General features: G+C 39.0%; 1 protein-coding gene across 2 annotated transcripts in view; it reads left to right on the forward strand.

The window, feature by feature from the left end:
* plcg1 (phospholipase C, gamma 1) overlaps positions 1 to 24870 on the forward strand; it is a 63241-nt gene extending 38371 nt beyond the window's left edge. Inside the window, exons 11-33 of one of the 2 annotated variants that reach the window (XM_036590944.1) lie at positions 1534 to 1652; positions 4758 to 4843; positions 5987 to 6107; positions 6729 to 6897; positions 7572 to 7694; positions 9198 to 9299; positions 9828 to 10015; positions 10285 to 10485; positions 11638 to 11757; positions 12659 to 12839; positions 13580 to 13657; positions 13736 to 13839; positions 14151 to 14244; positions 15120 to 15186; positions 16906 to 17069; positions 17372 to 17468; positions 18123 to 18347; positions 19371 to 19519; positions 20756 to 20870; positions 21575 to 21736; positions 22272 to 22360; positions 22648 to 22904; positions 24618 to 24870. In XM_036590944.1, coding sequence (XP_036446837.1) covers positions 1534 to 1652; positions 4758 to 4843; positions 5987 to 6107; positions 6729 to 6897; positions 7572 to 7694; positions 9198 to 9299; positions 9828 to 10015; positions 10285 to 10485; positions 11638 to 11757; positions 12659 to 12839; positions 13580 to 13657; positions 13736 to 13839; positions 14151 to 14244; positions 15120 to 15186; positions 16906 to 17069; positions 17372 to 17468; positions 18123 to 18347; positions 19371 to 19519; positions 20756 to 20870; positions 21575 to 21736; positions 22272 to 22360; positions 22648 to 22904; positions 24618 to 24660 — 3054 coding nt within the window. In that variant the 3' untranslated portion in view covers positions 24661 to 24870. The remainder of the gene's footprint in view (positions 1 to 1533; positions 1653 to 4757; positions 4844 to 5986; positions 6108 to 6728; positions 6898 to 7571; positions 7695 to 9197; positions 9300 to 9827; positions 10016 to 10284; positions 10486 to 11637; positions 11758 to 12658; positions 12840 to 13579; positions 13658 to 13735; positions 13840 to 14150; positions 14245 to 15119; positions 15187 to 16905; positions 17070 to 17371; positions 17469 to 18122; positions 18348 to 19370; positions 19520 to 20755; positions 20871 to 21574; positions 21737 to 22271; positions 22361 to 22647; positions 22905 to 24617) is intronic. The other variant, XM_036590945.1, reaches the window with a different exon arrangement.

A 24870-nucleotide genomic window follows, 5' to 3' on the forward strand; every position in this document is an offset into this window, starting at 1 on the left:
CAATTTACAGGCACAAAATGCAATATCTTAAAGGAATAAAACAAACAAAGGGATTAATTGTTATTAACTCTAGCCTACTAAAGGTAAAGTGCTCTAAGAATAAATTGCATGTCTTTGAGCTTAATTATAGGCACATGAGATGAGAGATGTTTTAACCTGGACTTAAAAAGCGTTTAAAGTTTTCATAAAGATGAAAAACACTTTTGGTTGACTTATGGTTAAAATGGTGGTGTCGTATTTGCGCTCATGCTCAGCGCACTGCCTTGAAGATGGACCACGAATGTTGCACTTGCAGACATGGCGTTCTGATGTTATTGCCACCAAACCTTTGATGTGAACCTCAACTGTACGTCACAGATACTATAATCAAGATGGAGAGAGAAATAATCTCAGTGCTAACTTCATTTGAATGGTGCAGTATGTCCTATATTTTGCTGCAACTCTGTTAAATGTAAATAAGATTTGGTTAGTGACGTTAGTACCGACACTGCTTACAAACTGAAGAACTTCTCACAGACAGTTGGCCTGTGCTAATGTATTACAAACCTGAAATGGCTTGTTTTCATTAGTTTGCTCGTTTTATAAACATTAACCAGATAGAAAGCACATTAACGGGAGAGAAACTTTAATGGGTTTTGAACTGAACTGTTATTTTAAAACAGTCTGGATTATCAAGCAAATTACATACATTGCATTAAAATAAAGGGACGACCGATATGAGATTTTTTTTATTTTTTTTTTTTGTGGCTGATGCTGATTTTAGGTGGCTAAAAATTGAGGTAATTGTTAATATCGGCTGATAAAATTTTATATTATTCTTTATGATTTAATTTTTCTTGTGTAGTTATAGATAAGCAGTGCTTTACTGACTGATATGATTTGGTTGTCACTTCTCAAGGTTAGGTTTAGATACATTTTACATGTTTTTGTGATTTAACCCATGATGGTATTTTGTTCATCAGTTCAGTGTGTATTTGTCATATACAGTTGTATTCAAAGGTTTGCACACTCCCAGTCAAGTTGCATGTTTTGTTGATTTATGGTTTTGTTTCTCCCCAGTATGTTAATAAAAGCAAATAAACAGTAATTGTGCATTAAAATGTGCAGAAATGTGTTCTCTGTAGAAAATATGCCAACTTTTTTTTTAACAAAACATGCAACTTGACTGGGGGTGTGCAAACCTTTAGTTAAACAAGAGTTGACTCATATTGGGTTCCACAGGGGCACAGCCATCTGTCTTCTCCCTATTGTTGGGGCCAAAATAAAGTTGCTAATCATTGGGATAGGTTCTTCTGTACTGATATAAAATAATAATAACAATAATAATAAAAACAGCCAATATTGTTGGCCGAATCTAACTGGTAGAGATAAATTGCCTCTAGCACTAATCTATTCTCTCATCTAATCTAATTTGCTGGAATAAAGAACAATTAATCTGCACTGTAAGTGATTGTAAATTGATTCATGGTAAAGCAGCACTTTTATTTTTGCCTTTGTTTCTTTCTCACACTGTCTCTCTCTTTTCTCTTTCAGTTCCTCACTTATCTGTTCTCCAAGGAGAACTCCATCTGGGATGCCACGCTTGACCACGTGCGTCCAGAGGACATGAACAATCCTCTTTCTCACTACTGGATTTCTTCCTCACACAACACGTAAGTCAGTCGGTAAAGCCCTGTTTAAATACCCTCCTTTTCAGTTTAAATATAAAATTATAACAGCCATTATTATATATTATTGAAACATTAAGCTCCTTAAAATCAGTGTCTGTATTGGGCAGAATTTTCATATTGGTTGAGCTGCAGTGCAGACAACAGGGTTTTCTCTCTGATTGTGTGTGTGCTCAAGGGGAGAGCAGTGTGCGTATTTCTAAGGTGTTTGTTCTATGATCCATCATATATATAATTTGCCATTAAATGAACAAAAATCATGTGAGATACCCAGTCAAAACTTCAGTTTATGCACTGAAAAAGGTGTTTTTCTAATGATCACTCCTCTTGAATAGCTTATTATGTTTATTTACACACATAAAAGTGATGGTTTGTCAAGGGTTTTTTAGTACAGAAAATGGTTCTATATAGAACCATGAACACTCAAAGAACCCTTTACATGATTAAAGGATTCTTTGTATCGTGAAAGCATTCTTCAGACTGATGGAGAATGTGCTATAAATGCTTCTATATAGAACCTTTTTAAATATGGTTCTGTGTAGCACCAAAAAGGCTTCTTCTATTGTAACAAACTTGACATTGTAACAGTAGAACCACCCTTTTTGAAATTTGCTCTTTATTTGCCAGCTTCTTATTCAAATTACTCTTCCACCTTAAGTAGTGCTGGCACCCGAGCGCCATTAAGGTAACTGCTGTATCTCTTAAGGTGGTCTAAAAAAGTCGAATAAGAAGCTGGCAAACACGAAGCCAACTTCACCCTTGTGAAAACAGGAACAAGATAACATCCAACTGGTTCCTTTTCAAAGAATTCTGACCACAGGAATGATTTTCTCATGACATCACTCTGAGTTTCCCCTCATTATGTGAAATAAGCTGAATTTTCGTAGCACTGTAATCTGTAGCTGCTCAAAAGATGGGTAAATGTTTAGGATAGTTTAATCTTTCCTGCATCCCTTTATCACTGGCTGTGGTGCTTTCTTGGTTAAATTAAAGTGGAGTCGACCCCAGAAAACCCAGAGTCATGCATCGCTAGTCCCTTGCGGTGAAGGGAAAGGGAAGGGGAGAGGTTTGGATCCAGGAGGCAAGAGGGTTTACAGTTTGCATAATCATACATCTTCATAGATCTTCATGTTCTTAATGAATGTTAAAGTTTAGGGACGCTCCTTTGCCATTTAAATTATGACTTTTGAGGTACATTAAGTACTTTAAGTGCAGTCTTTGGTTGCTTATTCCAGTTACTGCTCCACAGTCATCTTTAATCAAGACTGGAAAGTCCAGAATAAAATTCAAATAATGAAGGTGTGGCTGCTGAAACTTTTGTTTGTTCTTCTTCACCTGCTGAATTGAGAGTAAACATGTATATTTGAGTGAAAGAATGGGCGTGAGCTGTTGTGTTTGATGTGAATACAATGAGTTCTAGCGAAGGCTGTTGAATGTTTTAGAAGGTTATGAATTAACAAGGTGTAAAGGAAAAGCCTGTGTCCTGATCATTGCCTTGCTGATTTCCGTCATGGTCAAAGGTGCTATTTCTGCTTAAGTTCACAGCAAGCATCTTCAAATCACACCTTAGGCTGGGATCATGATCTGGTTTGCCACAGAACTATGTCACAGGGGTGTGTTTTGTCAGTTAGAGATACGATGAAGAGACTTTCACACAACTACTTGAACTTAGTGGCTTATTTGTAAAGGGGAATATCTTTACTGCATAGATCATACTACAAAATCATTACGATGCAGACGAAATCATTCAGAGTAGTTTGGTGTGAAATGCTCTGTTCTAGAGAAACTACAGAGTCAGAATTGTTCAGAGTGATGGTGATAGGACCCAGACGTCCACCTCACAGAAAGTTAGTATATAAAATGGTTATGAATAGACTACCTAATACCTGAAACGTTGTTTCTTAAAAGTTTGGCAAAAGTTTGGTCTAAAACCTGTATTTAAAACTCCAGTTATGAATGCAAGGTGAGGCCAGATAGTCTTACAACAATCTCAACAGGAGAAATATTAGATTTCTTGACTATATTTAAGATAATTTTACTTGAAAAGATACTATTTGTTTGTAGTATATATTTGTGTTGTAGTCATGATGACCCCTGGTTCCTATCAGCACCACAGTAAAGAAATGTGGCTTTACCCATTTTACACAAAAATACTGTTTTCATGAGCTGAAGCAGGTGCCAAAAATATGCAGAGAATAGGGTCAGCAGGATTGGGGCTGTAAGCACTCTGCTAATGTGCAGGGCTGAGCTGCTTTCCTCACTTCACATGCCTGATAAAGGGGGATTTAGAATAATTGGAATAATACTAAGGCTTGTTCCAGGGGAAAAAGAAGTAGTTTTCCTCCTATTGACCGCATGCGTGAAGAATGGACCTCCACTAAACAAACTGCCTCCGCTGTCAAACAATGCCTGCAAGGCTGCAGACTGTGAGTGATAGTTTGATAAAACTTTGAATTGCAGGGTAAACTGATCTCTGTCTGCGCAAGGAAGAATGTAGGAAAGCAAGGCCTACTCTTACCAGAGTGTGTTTTTACCAGTCTTTAAGCAACAATGCATATTTTACTGAGTAAACAGTAGCACATTGTGAATTTCCAGTAAAAACAGGCATTGAGTACAAGGTCATTTTTCAGGGTCGGTAAAAAAAACGCACAAAACATGTATGTAACAAAAAACACAGAAGCTTCTACAACTAAATATAACATCAAGAAATCTGCAAGGATACTTTTCTGATCTCCACAGTTATGTCTTAGAAGTTGGTTGCACCTACAAGTAATCCCAAACACATTCAGTGATGTTATGGTCTGGACTCTGGGGTGGTCAGTCCATTGTCCAGCTTCTTTGATGTATCTGTCTCCTTTTCTCAGTGAGACTTCTTGACAGCTACACATCCTTTCAGACCCATAGCGCTGAGTTGTCTTCTCACAGTGGAAGGATGGACAGAAACACCTGTGGATGTTTTCAGATCTGAAGCAGCTTGATTTCCTCCTCTCTCTCAAAGATGAAAGCTTTAAGTGCTGTTTATTAAGTGAGTGACTGTGGTCTGATGTAGTACACAGACTTACTGGCCGTGATGTAAATGTCTGTTTTTAGCTACCTGACAGGAGACCAGTTTTCCAGCGAGTCATCACTGGAGGCATACGCACGCTGTCTCAGGATGGGCTGCAGATGCATTGAGTGTGAGTGACCCCCAGCCTCCCCCCAGGCTTCACCTGATGTCAGACTGAACAATGTGCACTTCATACCGTATTGCAGCTCTGTGTGTAATATATATTGCTGCATATCGTTGTTGTTGGAAGAAAACCTCATGTCTCCAAAATAGTAACTTTATAGGAGAAGGAAAAAAACCTACTTTACTTTTAATGTAAGTCAATGGAACCAGACTTCTTTTTCAAAGTCTTTTTGTTTCTTGTGGTCCATTCTTCATGAAATTTACACACAATGTAAAGGACAACAGGCATTTTATTTCATCAAATTATGTTAAAAACTGAAAAATAACAAAAATGGGGATGCAAGGTTTTCTTCTGACAATAGCGATATGATAGTTATGTGGCTAGCGATATATTAATTCTTCCATGTCAAACGTCTAAATTAAATATAGAGCAAATACACTGGAATGTGTTCTGATTAAATTGAGGACAATTTGTGTAAGTAGTTATTTGCAAAGGTGTTGCTGACACATCTTCTACAGAGAACACACTTCTGCATATTTTAATGCACAGTTATGGTTTACATGCTGAATTTAACATATTAGGGACAAAATCGCATGTGCAAAAGATGTGACTCATTTTATATTTGAAGATATATTTTTTCCAGTATGTTAAACATAAATAGATATTTTGTACTAAAGTTTGCAAAAAATGTCATTTAAGTTGATATTTCAAGATAAAAAATGTATGAACTAATGATCTAACAGCATCCATTTCAATTTTCTGTTTGACTACGTCATTTTCATACTTTTATTCACAATGAAATTTAGATTTTTTTTATTATTTAGGTAAATAAATAATAAAATAATAATGTGACCAAAGACTGAATTTAATAGTGATAACTCACTTTCTAGCCATAGTCTACAGATTTGTATTACAACAGGAAAGAAAATGTAATATTTTAGAAAAGGGACATTAATGGGTTAAGCATAAAGTTGTTGAACCTCAGAAGAACCAGAATCCCTAAGATAAATTAGCCAGTAGAGTGAGATGAGCCACAGTGTGTAAAGTGAGAGCATTGTCCTTTGAGTGACAGGAGCCAATCACATGTGACTATCAGGAATAATTACCATAAGGGTGCTTGTCATTCAACATTGTCGTGTTGTTTTGCAGTGGACTGCTGGGACGGTCCTGATGGAATGCCAGTCATTTACCACGGCCACACCCTGACCACCAAGATCAAATTCTGTGACGTCCTCACGACGATCAAAGAACACGCGTTTGTCACGTCCGAGTGAGTGTCTTTACAGTATCTGCTGACTGAAGCAAAGCTGTGTGAGCGTGGGCGTGCACTTGCATGTGGACGCATGCATGTGTGTGTTGTGGTTGCAGTGCACACCATCACGCTCACCAAAGCAAGGGCCAAACTTACTTACATGATGACTGATGTATTTGTCCGTGTTGTAGCAAGTGCAGTAACAAGAGGCATGCTTTTACAGTAAGAGTAAACAGAAGTGATTTGAAATTTTATAAAATCCCTTTTTTTCCTGTTGTTTTACTATTTTTATAATTAACACTTAACACGCTTTCATCTTGATTTTAATTTTATGCTTATGTTTTGTTTGATTTTTACTATTCTACTAATATAATTTGCTTGTTTTGAAAATCCTTTTTGTGTTGAAGTGCCTGTGATTTATTTTGATTTGTGCGCTGTTCTAATTATATTCTTATGCTTTATCTCACTTTTTTTATTACATTTTTTTATTATTATAGAGTAATAGTGAATCTTTCAGTCCTTTTCTGTAATGCTCGGCTACGTTCTAGATGAGGGTCACTTTCGGTGTAACTTGTGTTTAAATAAAGGTTGATTGATATTTTCTCCATGTTTATTTTTCGTTCCTCTCTTTTCCCTCAGCTACCCAATCATCCTTTCCATCGAGGACCACTGCAGCATCGTGCAGCAGAGGAACATGGCCTCTCACTTTAAGAAAGTCTTCGGAGAGATGCTCTTGACCAAAGCAGTGGACATCTCTGCTGATGGCCTTCCCTCACCCAACCAGCTCAAGAGAAAGATTCTCATTAAAGTGAGAGCTCATTGGTGATTTGGCAAGAACAGTAGAGCATTGAGTAGAGCTTTAATCGGGCCTAAGTTTGTACTAAGCCTGAATATAGTCCCAAAACTTTCAGTAAAGGTCCAAGTCCAAGATTTCGAACCAAATCTGGACCAGACTGGCTCTTTTAATTGCGTAAATTTTCGCAGGTTGTAGATTCAAGAGTTTATTGCCGTGTGCACAGAGAAACAGACACTGCATAGTGAAATCCTTACTCTGCACCCACACTACAAGATGCTATACGATCACTACATAAATACTAAGTAAGGGGAGAAAAAAACGCACAAAAGCCCAATCCTGTTTCTTATTTTTACCCCTACCCCTTGTTTTTGAGTGTCATCTTGCCCCTTCGAACTGAGTTACAGGGGTAGTGGTTCCTCAAATAGGCATCATATGCCTTCAAGAAGGGGGGAGGCCGCAATTACTTTTTATCGCCCACCCCTAATTCTTCAGTGATATGAAGTCAGCTGTTCGCCAGCTTCTTGTTTGACTTTTGCTGTTCCACCTTAAATGGTGCAGCAGTTCTGATGCCTGATGCGCCAGAATGTAAGTCCTTGTAAGCGTTGGTGTTGGAGTTTGAAAGGTTCTAAGTATGTAATTAGTATTATGCAGCCAGAGTGATGGTGGTGATGTGATTGCTTTAACAGCACAAGAAGTTAGCAGAGGGAAGTGCATACGAAGAGGTTTCCACGTCCACTCCCTACTCAGAAAATGACATCAGCAACTCGATCAAGAACGGCATTCTCTTCCTGGAGGACCCCATCAACCACGTGAGAATCCACTTTTGTTGTGATCAGTACTCAGTACACATTATTACTGAAAAAGGCCATAGGATCATCCCTAAACCTTAGCTCTCACTAAGAACATGAAGATCAATGAATATGCATGAATACGCCCCTTGCTGACTGCTTTCTAAACCCAACCCCTGCCGCCTCACTACCCTGCACACTGTCTCTGTTACAAACTGAGGCGAGGCAGAGCAGAAATAAAAATAAACTCCCACTGTAACTTTAATAATCAGAAAGATTACATGAGTATTTATCCTTTTAACTTGCCTCAGTGCAGCATCAGTGAGACGGAATCGCTGGTGGTTTAGCCTTTTCGCTAAGCTAATGATAGCCTCTGGTGCTTACTAGGGTATACATTAATAGCAGTTTAAGCTAACAGCGCCTCACACAAAAAGACAGGTTTACGAGATCAAATTTGAGTCTTTATTCTCTAAACCTGTGTCAGTGAGGCTTCGATGAGTCTGAATGTACCTGATTGGTAGTGTGTAAAGCTCAGGCCTTCTCGCTAAGCTAACGCTAGTTTCTAGGGAACGTGGAGCAAAAGTAGCTTAGTCTAACAGTTCCAAACGGAAAATACACAGGTTTTCTTGCTCAGTTTTGAGCCTTTATTGTCCAAACTTGTGTCAGTGAAGCTTTAGTGAGTCTGAAAGAACCTGTGTTGCAGTGAAACTGTTGCAAGCTAAGCTACTGCAGTAGAATACTACCTGCTACAAGAGCAGTGCCAGGAGCTGGTGAATAAGATGAAGGAACTCTGTATAAGTCTAATTCTCTCATCCAGCTCTCTTGGTAAGACTGTATTGCTGGTAGTAGAGACTCAAAATGTTACACTTCATACTTGACTTCAAGCCGTCGTAGTCCTGCTTACCAAATGAGGCAACAGAGAATCATGATTTACATACAAGCGTACTGATATTGAGTCTTTGTATCTGATTATTGTGTACAGAAACAGAATCTATGCTTCTATGCTTATACGACATTCAAAATGCAACATTTACTTTTGTATTAGTTGAAAGATTTTTGGTATGATGTGAAGAACTAGATATTATTGTTTATTTCAAGAAGTCTTAAGTAAATTTTGCATACTCCATTGTTTATTATATTTTGTATGCATTTTACAGTTTTTGTGAGTGGTGTTGTTGCTGTGTTAACTCAAAATCTTTAAAGTAAGAATTTAAGAGGAACATCACTATTGATACTGTAATCATAATAACATGATCAGTAGCTTTTTGTGCTTGTTTTGTGCCATAAATGACTTAAGGTAAAAGAGATTGATAAAGGTTATTGTTCTTAAAACAAACCAAATAATCAGTGCTTTGGAAGACAAGTAATCTTACTAGACACAGAAAAAAAAAGATTTGTTGCCCTGATATGAGATGAATTCACTTTCTAAGAATTTGTGAAGTGTAGAAGCTTTCTGTTATTAATGTAAAGAAGCCTAACATTTACCTTTGTTCTAATATATAACACCTTTTATTCTCTTTTCAGGAGTGGTACCCTCACTTCTTTGTCCTGACAAGCAGTAAGATCTACTACTCTGAAGAGACCACCAGTAACCAAGGCAACGAGGATGAGGAGGAGCACCGTGAGGTGAAGAAGCCTCTAAAACACTGCATAGTGCTAAGGATGCATCCCTCTAGTCATGGCACTTTTTCATGTGACACTTAAAGGGATAGTCTGACCAAAAATCTTTTATGCTGTTATGCTGTAGCTAACAGGTGATGAAGGATTATGGCCACCAGTTTAGCAAACTGCATGTCTGAATCACCAATAATCTCAAATAGACTTGCTTACATGAAACAGAAGAGTGTAGATAACAGTGTCATACAGTGTCAGAAACCACATAAGCAAGTCTATTAGAGTTTACTTAATACAGTATGTGATAAATGTGTACAGTGATGGGGTGTAAGCTTCCTTTACTCATTAGCTCCTAAGGGCTATGTTAGCCTAGTAGCTTCAGTGCAAACTGTCTTGTTTGATATATATATTGACTATATTTGGGGTGAGGGGTAAATTTTGTAAATTAGATTTTTTTTTTCTATTGCTTTAAATCTCGGCGTGCTAGCTTTCCTAACCCTGCATTTATCTTTCCCTCCTTGTTTTCCTTCCTTGTTACAGGTGGGGAATGGCATGGACCAGCATGTGAGTGAGAAGTGGTTTCACGGCAAGCTCGGCGCTGGACGCGATGGCCGACAGATCGCTGAGCGACTGCTTTCGGAGTACTGCCTGGAGACGGGAGCCCCAGACGGTTCCTTTCTTGTCCGCGAGAGTGAGACGTTTGTGGGAGATTACACCTTGTCTTTCTGGTAATATTGCCAAGTTAGCTCTGATCAGCATGCTAATTTGGCTAACAGTGAGTTTGCCACAGTTAGGATTATGCAGCTTTGCAACACTACTATTGTACCTATATGTGACAGTTTATTATATTTTATTTTATTATTTTTGTTATGCGTATGTATTTATATTTTAAATACTTTTATTTGTTTCGCACTGGTAGCAACGTAAGCCCCATGTGGAATGTTGAAATTAAAGTGTGTTGGTGAAGTTAAAAAAAATCTTTTGTTTTTGTTTGCAGGCGCTCTGGTCGAGTGCAGCACTGCCGGATTCACTCCAGGCAGGAGGCTGGCAGCCCCAAATTTTACCTGACAGACAACCTGGTGTTTGACACACTGTTCGCCCTCATCACCCACTACCAGCAGGTGGCGCTGCGCTGTAATGAGTTTGAGATGAAGCTGACTGAGCCCGTGCCTCAGACCAACGCCCATGAGAGCAAAGAGTGAGTCTCCAACACAGTGAAATCTCATTACACAGGGGGAGAGAGTGCAGAAAGAGCATTGGCGAAGGGTTAGTTTTATACTAATCTGTGGTCAGTTTACCAGTTTTTGATTTTTAAACTAAGGGAGTCGAATGTAGGGTTAGGAGTCTTGTCCAAGGATACTAGCGTGATGATCTTACCTGGGCAGGGAATTGAACCTCAGTCTGCTGCGTGAAGAGCAGGGTTGTAAGTGTTGAGTTAAGGCATGTTTGATATCTGAAATTTGCTTCTTTAGTTTTACACTGGAGCTTGAAGGGGTGTAACCAGGTTCAGGAAAAAAAAAATTTATTCATTTATTTATTTTTATTTGGATTTTCTGCCTGATTTTATCCCCTATTTAGTCATATATGCCAGCTAGGTCTCCCCCTATCTAACAGTCTTGCCAAGCTGGGAGGCTGAAGATTAGCACGAGCTTTCTCTAAATCATGTGAAGCCCCAGCACAAACTGCCAAGGTGCTGCTAACACGTCACTGGACAAATCAACACGCTTGGAGGAGAACGCTAACTGCTAATTTTGCTACATCAGCTAACAGATACTGAGTGATGGGGAAGAGGGTGGACCATCCTACCCGTCCAGAGAGAAAGAGGACTATTATGCTCTCTTGTGGCATCACCAGGGATAAAACTCCTGATTTCCTCATGATAGAGTCAACGCTTAGATGTCTGTGTAACCCCTGAGCTCTAAATTTTTATTTTAAAAGAATAATAATCTTAATTTTTTTTTTTTCTTTTTGGACACTGTATTGAAATACCCCACCAGTTAGCATCATGCTAACTACTTGCCTAAATCAATAAGCGCTTACCTCAGTAATATCTAATATGTGGTTGCTGACACTGTATGTCATACTGGTATCTATAAACATGGACAAAAATACAGACAAAATTCAGTTCTCAAGATGACCGCTGCGGCTGTTTTTAGCTATAAGGTCTGGAAATGTCCGTCAGCTGCAGTCTTCCCACCACAAACCTGAAAGTTTGTCAGAGGTCGCAAATCAGGGCTAAAAATCCTGGAGGGTGTATCGAACTTTAACCTACATTCCTGCTTTTTGAAATACTCTCAGGTCAGAAAAAGTGAAACTGTTCTCACTCACTCAATGTTTGTGTTTGTTTCAGGTGGTACCATGCGTGTTTGACCCGTAGCCAGGCTGAGAACATGCTGATGAGGGTTCCACGGGACGGAGCCTTCCTTGTGAGGAAGAGGGCGGAATTCAATTCCTTTGCCATCTCCTTCCGGTAAAGTCTCTCTCTCTCTGTCTCTCTCTCTCTCGTCTCTCTCTCTCTCTCTCTCTCTCTCTCTCTCTCTGTCTCTCTCTCTCTCTCTCTCTCTCTCTCTCTGTCTCTGTTTCTGTCTCTCTTTCTCTCTTTCTCTCTTTAACACTGGTCTCTCTCTCTCAACTCTTACTTTCACACTCTTTCTCTCTAACTCTCTTTCTCACTCTCTGTCTCTCCGTCTCTTTCTCATTCTCCCTTTTGTCACCCCCCCCCCAAATAATTTCCTCGATTGTCTGTCAAGATTATGTGGAGAGGAAAGTGAGTTTTGAATGGCTGTATGTTCTAATGCAGTTTTCAGTCCTAGTTGGTTTTCTGAAGTCTGCATTTGCTTCCATGCGTGCCAGATAAACTACCTTTTTTAGGTTATCCCTCACATCTATACTTATATTGTCCTGCAAATTACTCTATTTCTCTATTTCTTTATGATGATTTGCTGAATTGTGCGTGTATATGAATTGAACTGAGTGTCAGTGAAGAGTCAAATAATAAAACAGGCAGATTATATGGACTGCACAGCTCTGATGCATCCCACGAAGAGAAGAGCGTGCTCTGATATTGAATTCCCTCATTTGGTGTGGACCATCATAAAAATGTGTGATTGACCAAGATTCATTTTAAATGGACCACGGTTAATTTATTTTATTGGACACTTAAGTACAGGTGGGATGTTCACATGTGTCAAAACAAACCAAACTAGAGACAAAGTTTGATTAGCCTGCACCAGTGAGACAGGTGTGAAAGCTCCTCACAACAAATAGGGTTTATTATACTGTTGGGCTGAGTTTTTAAAGCTCTAATGTGTCTAAATCTTTGAGTGAAGTGGTCTTTAAGCGTTCAGTCTCCATATCTGTTTCTCTCCTAGGGCTGAGGGGAAGATTAAGCACTGTCGTGTGCTGCAGGAGGGTCAGACGGTGGTCCTCGGCACCTCTGAGTTCGACAGCCTGGTGGATCTGATCAGCTACTACGAGAAACACCCACTTTACCGCAAGATGAAGCTGCGCTACCCAATTAACGAGGAGACACTGGAGAAGATCGGCACTGCTGTGAGTAAAGCAGAGATACGTGCACATACAGTCGTATGCAAAAACACCCCTGGACAAATTACATGTTTTGTTGATTTTCTATGAAAAAAATCTATAATCTAAAAAAAAGTCTATAAAGAACACACTTAAATCACTTAAATATTGCATTATCTGAAAGTTTTAGTGCAGAATTTCTGTTTATTTTTTAACATATTTGAACATTAACATATTTGTAAAAATACAACAAATAGAATACAAAAATGTGCCGTAACTTTTGCACATTTATTATTTTGCAAATATTGCCAGTATTATTAGCATATAAACAGTGATTGTGAATTAAAATGTGCAGAAGTACTTTCTCTGTAGAGGAATATCATTATTAATATTACTAATGGGCCAAAAGGGTTTCATCATTTAGGCAAAACCTGCTCTTCATAGCAAGGAACACATTTTAATAACAGTAAGGCTGAGCATTGATGATAAATCTACACAAAGCACTTATGCTAACTAAACAGCTTTTTAACAAAACATGTTTTTACTTTTTTAAATTGAAGAATAACAGTGACATTATCACGCAATCTGTTGTTTGTCTGTACATTTTCTGTGATGGAACACAGCCAGTAGTGATATCAGTATATGGATACTGGTACCTTGAGTACTCAAGCACCTAATCCAGAACTTCTGACCTGTTCCTTATTTTTGCAAGAAAGTTTAAAGGCTGTTAATGTTTGCCATCTTTAATTTCTTCTCTGCATCTGCAGGAACCCGACTATGGATCTTTATATGAGGGTCGTAACCCAGGCTTCTATGTGGAGGCCAATCAGATGCCCACTTTTAAGGTATTTCTGTTTGTGTTTGAGCTTGTGATTTGTCTCATTTATTATGAGCATTTAAGTGAATTGTGTGTCTGTGTGTAGTGCACTGTGAGAGCTATGTACGAGTACAAGGCCCAGCGAGATGATGAGCTTTCCTTCAGTAAGAACACCGTCATTCAGAATGTGGACAAACAGGAAGGAGGCTGGTGAGTGATGGCACACTGTCAATCTATGGGTTTATTAATTTATTCATCATGAGATGTTCACACAGTGCGGTGACATCAGCGATCAGCTTTGAATGATGTTGATACTTATTAATATCCTAATTTCATTGGCAGTGTTCTGATAATTTGGGCAACATAAAACATGAAATTTGAAAAAAATTTGTATAAATAACCGAGACTTGAGTAAACAAGGTTGAATTTGAAAGCTGGCAGTTAGTTTCAGATCAGTACTCGTCAGTGCAGGTGTAGGAGAGGAAATGGCTGTTTAATGGAATGTGTGTGCGTGTTTGCAGGTGGAAAGGTGACTACGGGGGTAAGAAGCAACTTTGGTTCCCTGCAAACTATGTAGAGGAAATCAGCCCTACAGCGGTGGAGCCGGACAGATCTGTGGGTGTCCATCTCTTTTTACTTACTCGATTTCAAACATGGACACACATGCATACCATCGCTCTCGATTTATTCTTTGTCAAGATGTGGGGTCGTACATATGCCCCATATGTATGTTCTATATCTAAATACGTGTGTGTGTGTGTGTGTGAGAGAGAAAATGCCTGTTGCTCTTTACATTGTGTGGAAATATGAAGAAATAGCCCAAAATGACTAAAAAAGTCTAGTTCCATTGATTTATATTAAAAGTAATGATGTTTTTCTTTCTGTAAAATAATCATTTTTGAGATATGAGGTTTTGTTCCATCCACGGCGATACATATGTATATGTGCGTGTTATGTATAAATGTGTTATGTATGTCACTGTCAGAACAAAACCTTGTATAAATAATAATTCCTCTATAGATTATATAACCTTGAATCTGAATCTAACCTCGCTCTTAACCTCAGGACCCAATAACAGATATTTATCAACTACAAAAACAACTATTTATCATTATAACGATACATGATGTCTTTACAAGCACAAAACACACTTATTGTCCAGATAAATGGTTCTAAATGTGGTGCCTAAAACGTGGACAGCACTGAATACACTATAATAGTATAAATGTAATTTGTAATATTTCAGAACAGCAAAATTAAACTGACGAGTCAAGAGGTGGTTACTAATAGTTTTGCTTGTTATAGGTGCTGTTTCTATTTGGATTCAGTGCTAAGTTCATTGCCTGAGTTGTAGTAAAGCTTTTCTCTGTTTTGTTGTGACCCTGTGTGGTGGGGAGGGGGGGTGTTTGTTTGTAGCTCTTGCTCAGTGTTGACGTTTTCTCTGCTCTGTCCTGTGCAAACACACACACACACACACACACACACTGCAGGCGACGGAGAACAGCCCTCTGGGAGACCTCCTGAGAGGAAGTGTGGACGTGTCTTCCTGTCAGATCGGTGAGTGTTCTCCTTCCTCTCCTTCCCTTTCCTCCTGGATTCAGACACAGGCTCCTTTACTCCAGCTCCCTCTAGTGGCCCTTTGGTGGAAGCACTCTTTCGTGCTTACTTTCATATGCAAAAGCCTTAAAGCGCCTGGCAACCTAAATCCATATTTTCTTTTCTAAGTATACTGTACTATACTGTGTGTTCAAAAGTATATGGACACCTGACCATCACACCTATATGACCTTGTTGGTCATCCCTTTCCAAAAACATGGGCATTAATATAGAGTTGGCCTCCCTTTGTGGTTGTTAACTCCCTCCCATTCAAAAAGTTTAGAGTGTGTCTGTGGGAGCATTTGTGAGGTCAGGCACTGATGTTGGACACGAAGGCCTGGCTCGCAGTCTCCGTTCCAGTTCATCCTAGAGGTGTTCAGTGGGTTTGAGGCCAGGGCTCTGTGCAGAGTTCCTCCACACCAAACTCATCAAACCATGGGTAGATCTCAAAACTCTCTTATTGATGTCTTCTAGATTCCTCTCTCCTCCATCCTTTAGCTTGTGACTGGAGATTAAGCAAAATCCACTGTCTGTATGGACATGTGTGTTCTTCTAATGTTCTGGGAGGTGTTAAAGAGAGAGGAGGCTTTTAGATTGAGGAGGTCTTTAGAGCGAGGAAACACACGTGCATCCTATACGGAAGTCATTTTTTATTGCAGTGTGTGACATAGTTCTGCAGTGCAGAGGAGTGTGACTCTCTGGAGCAGCCACACATGAGCCTAAGGTCACCATGCCCAACACCAGCCATGAGTGTGTATATATATATATATGTAGGGATCCCTCCATTTCACTTCCAGAATCTTTTGGAATCTATGCCTGCTACTACAGAACACACACTCAGAGACCTTAAAATGTCCCCATAACTCAGCTTTAATGGAAATTCAACTACAGAACACACACTTGGAGACCTTAAAAAGTCACCGTAATTTAGCTTTAATCGAAATGCAACTCAGAAAAGCTGCAGCAAGGGGGAAATTTTGCAGCACACAGGCTGCTCAGGCTCTAGAGTTCGTCTACTACCCAGCTGTGCTACTGAAGATCGCTCCTTTATGCCCCCCAGAGTCCTTCAAAATCAAAGTTCCGGACCAATTAAGAACACTAACACTCAACCAAGAACAGTGTTATTCTTAAACTAAATACTAAGCTAAATACAACCCAGTGTGTCGGACACCACAATATTTACTTATTTTATATTTGCTAAACAAAAAAATAAAATGAAACAAGAATTTGTTTGTTCGTAAAAAAAACAAATATTTATTTATTTGGTTTTGTAGCCTTCATAGAAAAAGGTAATGCTGACTGTTTCTCAGCCTTTCAGTGCACTAAAAATGTGATTGCAGTTCTGGTGTAAGTAGTTGGTAGTATTTAATTTCTGTTTATTTTGCAGAATAGTAAATGGTGCTTTGGTAATTTTGTATTTTGCTATTTGTTTAAAGAAGAATTTAAAAAGAGAGGTTAGTTAGAATTTAAAGAGAGGTTAGTTTACACATCCCCCAAAAAATGTCTGCACTTGCGTTACATCCAGCTTGATGGATGTGTAAAAGTAGTTTAATAGTAGTTTATCACTTCTCATATCGTCATCGTGATATCCGACAGCTTTATCAAATATCGCATTGTATGTCAGTATCGTGCAACTCTAATGCCTGCCCTTTCTCTTTTCCTCTCTCTCCCCCTCTGCAGTGGTCAGGCCGGATGGAAAGGGCAGTAGACCCCATGTGTTCTCCCTGATGCCCATGGGCTCTCCACGTACGGGTCCAATGTTGGATGTGGCTGCCAGCTCTCAAGACGAGCTGAAGGACTGGGTGCAGAAGATCCGAGAGGTTGCCGTGACCTCTGAGGCCAAGGTCTGTCTCTCTTGGGTGACATTAGAGAACGTTCTTAAAGTCAACCTGAAATCTAAACCTCTTTTTAGTTAGTTTACATAGCACATTTCATCATATCTGACCATTTAGAAGGCAAAGTTATTGTTTTCTCATAACCCAATCAAATCTAATGATTTTTACCACCTCTGAAATGTCACCAAAATTTCTCATTAAAGCGGTTTTCCCCCTTACTCCCAATACGATTGGTTAGCCAAAACGTGTTTGGTGTTCAGTTTTGCGTTGGAGCTATGAGGCTGATGATGCTGGTTTGTTTTGTCACACAGCTGGAAGAGGGGAAGATGATGGAGAGGAGGAAGAAGATTGCACTGGAGCTCTCGGATCTGGTCATCTATTGCCGGCCTGTTCCTTTTGATGAAGACAGTAAGAGCTCCATCAGTGCACTTTAACAAAACTCAGTGGAATATGTTGAACACGATTTTCAGGACTACATATCCCACAAGGCTATTTTTTCTAAACCAGTGTTTTACACTCCTGGTGCTGCACATTTTAGCATTTTTTTCTCTTTTAAACACCTTTTAACCCTCCCCTTTTTAGTGCAGTGCTTTCCCATTTTCCTTTTCTTCTTTTACATACAATTTCCCCCATTATATTAATAATATTTACATACACTGAGCACTTTTAACTACTTTATATGTTTGCAGAGTTTGTTGTTATTGTTATTTTGTTATTGGTATTATTATTGTACGCATATAGAACTTGATAATATAGTGATAACTTGTTGTTAGAGCAGGAAAACACAAATATGTAATGGAGAAATCTGAGAACAATGGGGAACCAGTATTATTAATGAAAGCCTTATTTTGTCTGATTTCTGTTTTTAAATACTTTGACATTAGAACCTGTCTGTGAGCTCCTCAGCCATGTTTGATTTAATTCTGAGTGTGAAAGGATCAAACAGACAGTGATCAACTGCAAAAACAAACAAGCAGACCTCCTAAGAAAAGTCATGCTAGAATGACCAAAAGTAGCCCACATGTGTCCAGACTGAGTAGTGTTCGTCCTTGTCCTCTGCAGAGATCGGGACAGAGAGAGCCTGTTTCAGGGACATGTCCTCGTTCCCCGAGACCAAAGCTGAGAAGTATGTGAACCGGATCAAAGGGAAGAAGTTTCTGCAGTACAATCGGCTGCAGCTCTCGCGGATTTATCCCCGCGGCCAGCGCCTCGACTCCTCCAACTACGACCCCTTACCCATGTGGCTCTGTGGCAGCCAGCTGGTGGCCCTCAACTTTCAGACTGCAGGTACCAGCCTGGACGAGACTGATTAAATTCAGTATTCTTGATACCTGTGTTGTGGTGTCAGATTATATTTGTATTATCGTATTGGATGATACCAAGGACAACACTCCTTTTGGACTCTAGCTCATTTACAGTTGATAGTGTTTATAAATCTGCGCTGTTCCTATCATAGAAATTAAAATAAATAAGAATAAATATTTAAGTTAGCATTAATGAAGGTAATAGGTGCATTACAGAGTACTGTAAAATTAAAACTGACTAAACATGACAAACTAACATTTATTTTTATTAATTTTATTTTTTACTTTGTGATCCTTAAACTTGTTCAGTATACATGTTTCCCATCACTGTCTGGTAGATGTATAAGAGTGGTTTCCAATTTGAAAATGTGAAAGTGTTTTTAATAAGTGCAACTGGCATTTAATACTAGTTTGAAAAGCCTTACAGAAGTTTTGCGTGCTGTACCGCATGTGTAGAGTGATGACTTCATCCTTGTGCTAGTTATACTTTAGCATGCAGTCATCGTTTCCATCTCTTCCCTTCAGAGAAATACACGCCTAAAAAGATGGTTCTTCAAGGGTTCTTTAGTAAAGAAAGTAGTTCAGAGTTTGATAGAGTTTGATAGTTTGATAGAGAATGTGCTTTAAGATATGTGCTATATACAACAGCACATTCTCCATCAATCTGAAGAACACTTTCATGATGCAAAGAAGCCTTTAATCTTGCAAAGGGCTCCTTGAGTGTCCATGGTTCTATATAGAACAATTTACTTTACTAAAGAACCCTAGAAGAGCCATCTGTGTGTAGTTTTTCGTAATCATTCATATTCACTGATATTCGTCTTGGTTCATGTGGTCCTGGATCAGTTGGATATAGAGGGGGAAAAGTGACAATAGTCTATAAACTTTATTAAGTAGACTTTTAAAAGTTAAATATGTTGGGAAGATCTGCTGGGAAGATCTCTGTTCTGTGGTATCTGTCTTATTTATTTACTTAATATAATGACTCTGTTTTTTCTTCTCCTAGACAAACCCATGCAGATGAACCAGGCTCTCTTCATGCTGAACGGAAGGAGTGGCTACGTGCTGCAGCCGCCAATCATGCGAGACGACAACTTCGATCCTTTCGACAGGCAGTCTCTGAGAGGAGTGGAGCCAGTCACACTGATTATACAGGTATAAGCGCATCCAGCTCCACCCACTTACTGTGGGGATTACACAAGATGTTTTGTAATGTTGCAATATAAATAAATAGTTTTATTTATTTTTTTTTGTAATGATTGCCTTTATACATTTTGTTTGGAAGAAAAGAAATCTTTGACCATGTTCACACTGGCCCAGATCATTGTTTTTTGTTCATTTTTTTTTCCTTTATATATAACATGGTTAAACAAATAAACATGGCATTGTGTAATTGAAGAAATGAACCATATATAGTAAATTGAGCTTCACACAGTTCAAGTCTCTTGGTCCAGTAATGATCAATATAAATAACTCGCATTTATATCAAGTTTACTTGCCTTTTCTAGCATTGTTCTATATGGCAAATGAAAAAAGAAAAGTAAATGAAAGAAACAAAGTTTAAACATGTGTAACTGGAGAAATCAACCAAACAGATTTTCAGATTCAGGTTTTTCAGGATTTCAGTAAATTGAGCTTCATACAGGTCAAGTCTCATATTTATATTGAGTTTACTTGCCTTTTCTAGCATTGTTCTTCATGGCAAATAAAACAATAGAAAAAGAAATGAAGGAAACTAAGCTTCCTTTGTTTTTGATTGACGTCCACGGTTAAAACATGGAAATTAAGTTTTTCTCTCTTCTCTGTAAACTGGGTTAAAAACTGTCATTTTAGTGTCTGCTGTTTGTCCTCCTTGTTAAATCTAGCCGTTCACTCATCTGATGTAGATACCCATGAAAGGGGGACTATTAGGAGCAGCTGTGTGTTTTGGATGCAGGCTGGGTGGATTGTTCTTTTGCATATGCGGGTCAGTTCGGGAGTGGGAATTGTTAAGACTGATATCAGCTATAGGTAATTTAAAGCATAATGTGAACGAGTAAACAAAAAAGTTTGATTTGGGCAGTAAATCACCCACTTTTATCTGCACTCTAAACATAGCCTCTGTTGATTAATATGAGATGTGTCCTATTCTCAAGTGTCGGTTTATTTTTGTCATGATGATTGGGCTTATTTTGCCCAAATATTTAATATATTTAATTTATTGTACGATAATGTGATAGAATTAATCCACAAAGACTTGAATCATTAACAGTCATTAGGTGGGCTGTCGTAGGAGGCTGTGCAAATCAATTTGTTTAACAGTTAAACATTATTTGAATGGCTTTGCACTATTATGATGTTATTATGAAGGTAAGAATACCACATGAGTGTTTGTTATTTGATCTTTTGAAGGTGCTGGGGTCACGCCACTTGCCCAAGCATGGCCGGGGCATCGTGTGCCCACTGATAGAGATTGAGGTGTGTGGGGCAGAGTACGACAGTGCCAAACAGAAGACCGACTCTGAGGGTGAGGATGATTAAACTTTGTCTTACCATTCCTGTTAAATCGCTGCAGACACAGTCACCATTCAAGCTGTACTAATGTGATCATACTGAGTAGACACGTCACAATACAGATATTAATAATCTTATATTCCTAAAAAAGACTGCCACCATTAAAACTTAAATCGTTTATGAATGCATTTACTTTCTAAAATAGTCACAGTTAGTGGTAGTTATGCCTTATTTTGCAGTCCTATTCTGACTATTTACCAGAAAAAAATGCAAAACAAATGTTGTCATTTCTTTTTTACTTCTGTATCAAAAATATATCATATTGTGGTGCAGATGCCACAATATATACCATATTGTGAAATTTGCATTTACATCCTTACTGTTGCGATATACTGCCAGTACTGCTGAAAAATCTATACTCAGGGCCATAAATGTTTGGATGTCTCCAAAAATGGGGGGCTATGTATGAAAATGGATGTAATTCCTACACTTTGGATGTAAATACCCTCAAATTAACGCTGAAAGTGGGCACTTTGAGTTCATGTTCATTATATAATTATTTTATTTATTTATTACCTCCTGTTTGCTGTGGTAGACAGCGAAAATAATAATAACAACTGTGTTGACATCCAAATATTTATGTGTGCCTGATTGTATGACTTGTAGATATATTGATTACTGTGAACACATTTCTGTCTTTCTTGTTCATTTTTATAGCGGATAACGGTCTGAACCCCATATGGCCCCGGAAGCCCTTCCGTTTCACCGTGTGCAACCCCTCCTTTGCCTTTCTGCGCTTCGTAGTCTATGAGATTGACATGTTCAACGACCAGAACTTTCTCGCTCAGGCCACCTTTCCAATCAGCTGCCTCAAACCAGGTACGAAGAGCTAGATTAGACGAGCGATGAGCCTGAGCCTCTGAAATTCCAAAGTCTAAAAAATCGAATGTTAATTTAGGATTTTTGATAAGCAAATTGAGTTCTCTCTAGCATCATGCATTGTCAAATTTGATCTGACCCTCTGCTCCACCAGAAAACCTGTCTTTTAATCAGTGTTTTGCATTTGTTTAATATAAGCAAAGAAAGAGTCTTGTAGCCGTCTAAAGACTAGAAAAGCAGAGTGTATGAAATATTTAATATAAATCCTTGGATTCATAGTTTTCTTATAGTATTTTTTTAAATGTGGCACTACTTTTTCTGTTCCAACCTATTAGGGGTCAGAAAAAAATAAGTAATGTGACACATCATATATCATAAACTTCTTGGCGTGTTGCCATATTGCCAAGTTCTAAGCTGTATTAAAGTAACTAAGTATCTTTCTAACCATTCTGTATACTGGTTAGTTTAATCTGTATAGTTTTTATGTTACTTACTGGGGAAATATAGACTTTAACTCTTCTGTGTGTTTCTCCAGGCTACAGGTCGGTCCCGCTGAAGAACAGCTACAGTGAGGATCTGGAGTTGGCTTCACTGCTCGTTCATCTGGACATCATCCGAGGCCGGGTGAGCAAATAACTCAAGGCTTAAACTCAACAACAGGCTCGGTTTAATATTTCTATACTGTTAAATATACTGTGACAAAAAACAGCCTGTTTATCTCTAAGAGATAATGATAGGTTGGAAAATTGTCTTCTAAAAATGAAGTTTTTGGTATATAAAACTGCACAGATGTTTTAAGCGGACTTATAAAATGTAGGATACAGTCTCTTTAAGTGGAAACGTAACCTATTAAACATTCTGTTTGTCACTTCATTGCTCACTCTTTATCTCTCGATCTCTTTCTCTAACAGCAGCATGAGAATGGAGAGATGTTGAGTCCGTTTCTGGGTGCGGGGGCAGTAGGGGTGTCGGTGGGCAGAGATCGGCTAGTGGACACTGGCTCAATCCCCTCTGTGTCCTCCATGTCCCCCCTGCCCTCGTCTCCTGGACAGGCGCTGGGCTACCGAGGCAGAGAGGGATCCTTCGAGGCTCGCTACCAGTCTCCTCTGGACGACTTCAGAGTGTCACAAGAGTCACTGCTGGACCACGTGGACCCCCAGAACAGGAGGTCTGTAGCTCTGAGTGCTTATAAGTTTCCAGTATATTAGATACATTTACTTTGAATTGCACTCATTGGTCATTATATCAGAAACAACCATCGTAGTCAGGTTGATTCTAAGACTGAGTGTAAAGGAGCCAAGACCAAGTCAAAATTGAAACCCAAAAAAACTGAATTGTCTTCAAAACCATGCTTAAATAATATTAAATACTATTTGCAGTCTAAGTGGAATGATGGAGTTATTTTAAAGTTTAAAAATTGATATATATTCCAACACACCCACTCGGGTATGATAGAACTAATACTTAGAATTCTGGAGTTATTGTTTTTGTTTTAATTGATGCAATTGCAATTAATTACATAATTTTGTAATGAAATTACTGTTGCTTTCATTCTTCTGCACTTCTAACGTTTTTCTGCTTTTTTGGCTGTACTAGGGGTTGCATAGACTAGGCGACTAATAAGTCCACTAGGGGGAAGTGTGGGCAGCAGTCGACACTTACAGTGTGATGGTGAAAACTGTAGTGAACAGACAGCAGGAGAGAACAGAAATAATTTTTTTCTGCTAAACAAAGTACTTTATTAGTGCGGAAGTACTACTTGAGTTGAAACCAATTCCACTGCAAGCTTATTAAGACTGCACTGAACCATTTTCGAAAAGGTTCTATATAGAACCATCTACAGCACATTCTTAAGAACCCTTTTATGATGCAAAGAACCCCTTTCATCATGCAAAAGGTTCTTTGAGTGTTCATGGTTCTTTGTAGAACCATTTTCTTTACTAAAAAACCCTAGAAAACCATCATTTTTAAAAGTGTGTGTACAAACACAAATGTTGCTGTTTGCCGATCCATTTTGATTTGGTTTTGAGTTGTGCGAGTCTGAGTTTAGTGTGCATTGGTGACAGTTAAAAGAAAGAAAATATATATATTTTTTAAACTCTGGTTAGTCTCAAGACTAAATATGCTGAGAACAAGACAAGACCAAGTACAATTACTATTGAGTCCAAGACAAGAGACAACAGAAAAGCATCAAACTCCAAGATCATCCTTGAGTACTACAGCACTATCAGAAACGCTTGCTGTTGCCTTGGGGAAAGGACCAGTACCACCACTGACCAAATATGATTTGGGTGGTGGACCACGGTCAACCTAGCAGTGACATGGACTTGTAAAAACTCTTAGCGGCACCACACCTGCTACCATGTCAGGGTCGCTGTGCTGTGGTCAGAACCTGACTAATCATGAACAGGGTAGAAGGGGCTGATAAATTGTGCAACAGATGAGCTACAGTCCATAACTGTATACCTACATAGTGGAGCTGGGTTCGGTGTTTCTAATAAAGTGGCCAGTAAGTGTAAGCACAAGGTCGGTGTTTCTAATAAAGTGGCCAGTAAGTGGAAGCACAAGGTAGATGTTTCTAATAAATTGGCCAGAGTAAAAGCAAAATCAGAACTTGAAGCTTTTCTATTGTTGCTGCTGTTTGTTTACTAAGTGACCACACAGGCTAAATAGAGCCCCACCTACTTTCACCGTCCTGTTACGCGATGGGAAATGAACTCAGACACTCGAGCAGGAAATTGATAGTTCTGGGTTTGGATTTTTAACTGTACTGAGCTGTATTGCCCAGAGGGACAATACCATTATTGAGCTCATAATGCTGATTGAATTAGGATGATGATGATGATGGTGATGATGATGGTGATGATCTTTTCTCCTACAGGCTGATGCGAAGACCCCGGGTCAGTGCAGACAACCGCGTGTAGCCCCACCCAACACACAAACCACCCACCCACCTACCCAGGGCCAGTGTAGGGGTCTGTCAGTGCCGATGATGTCATGGACTGCTGTGAAACCTGTTTCTATGGAAACGTTGTCGCCAGCGCGTTTGGCCTACATTTCAGGCAGAACTCTCTCTCTCTCTCTCTCTCTCTCTCTCTCTCTCTCTCTCTCTCTCTCTCTCTCTCTCTCTCTTT

The sequence above is a fragment of the Colossoma macropomum genome, unplaced genomic scaffold, assembly GCF_904425465.1.
Source record: "Colossoma macropomum unplaced genomic scaffold, Colossoma_macropomum, whole genome shotgun sequence".
Classification (NCBI taxonomy): Eukaryota; Metazoa; Chordata; class Actinopteri; order Characiformes; family Serrasalmidae; genus Colossoma; species Colossoma macropomum.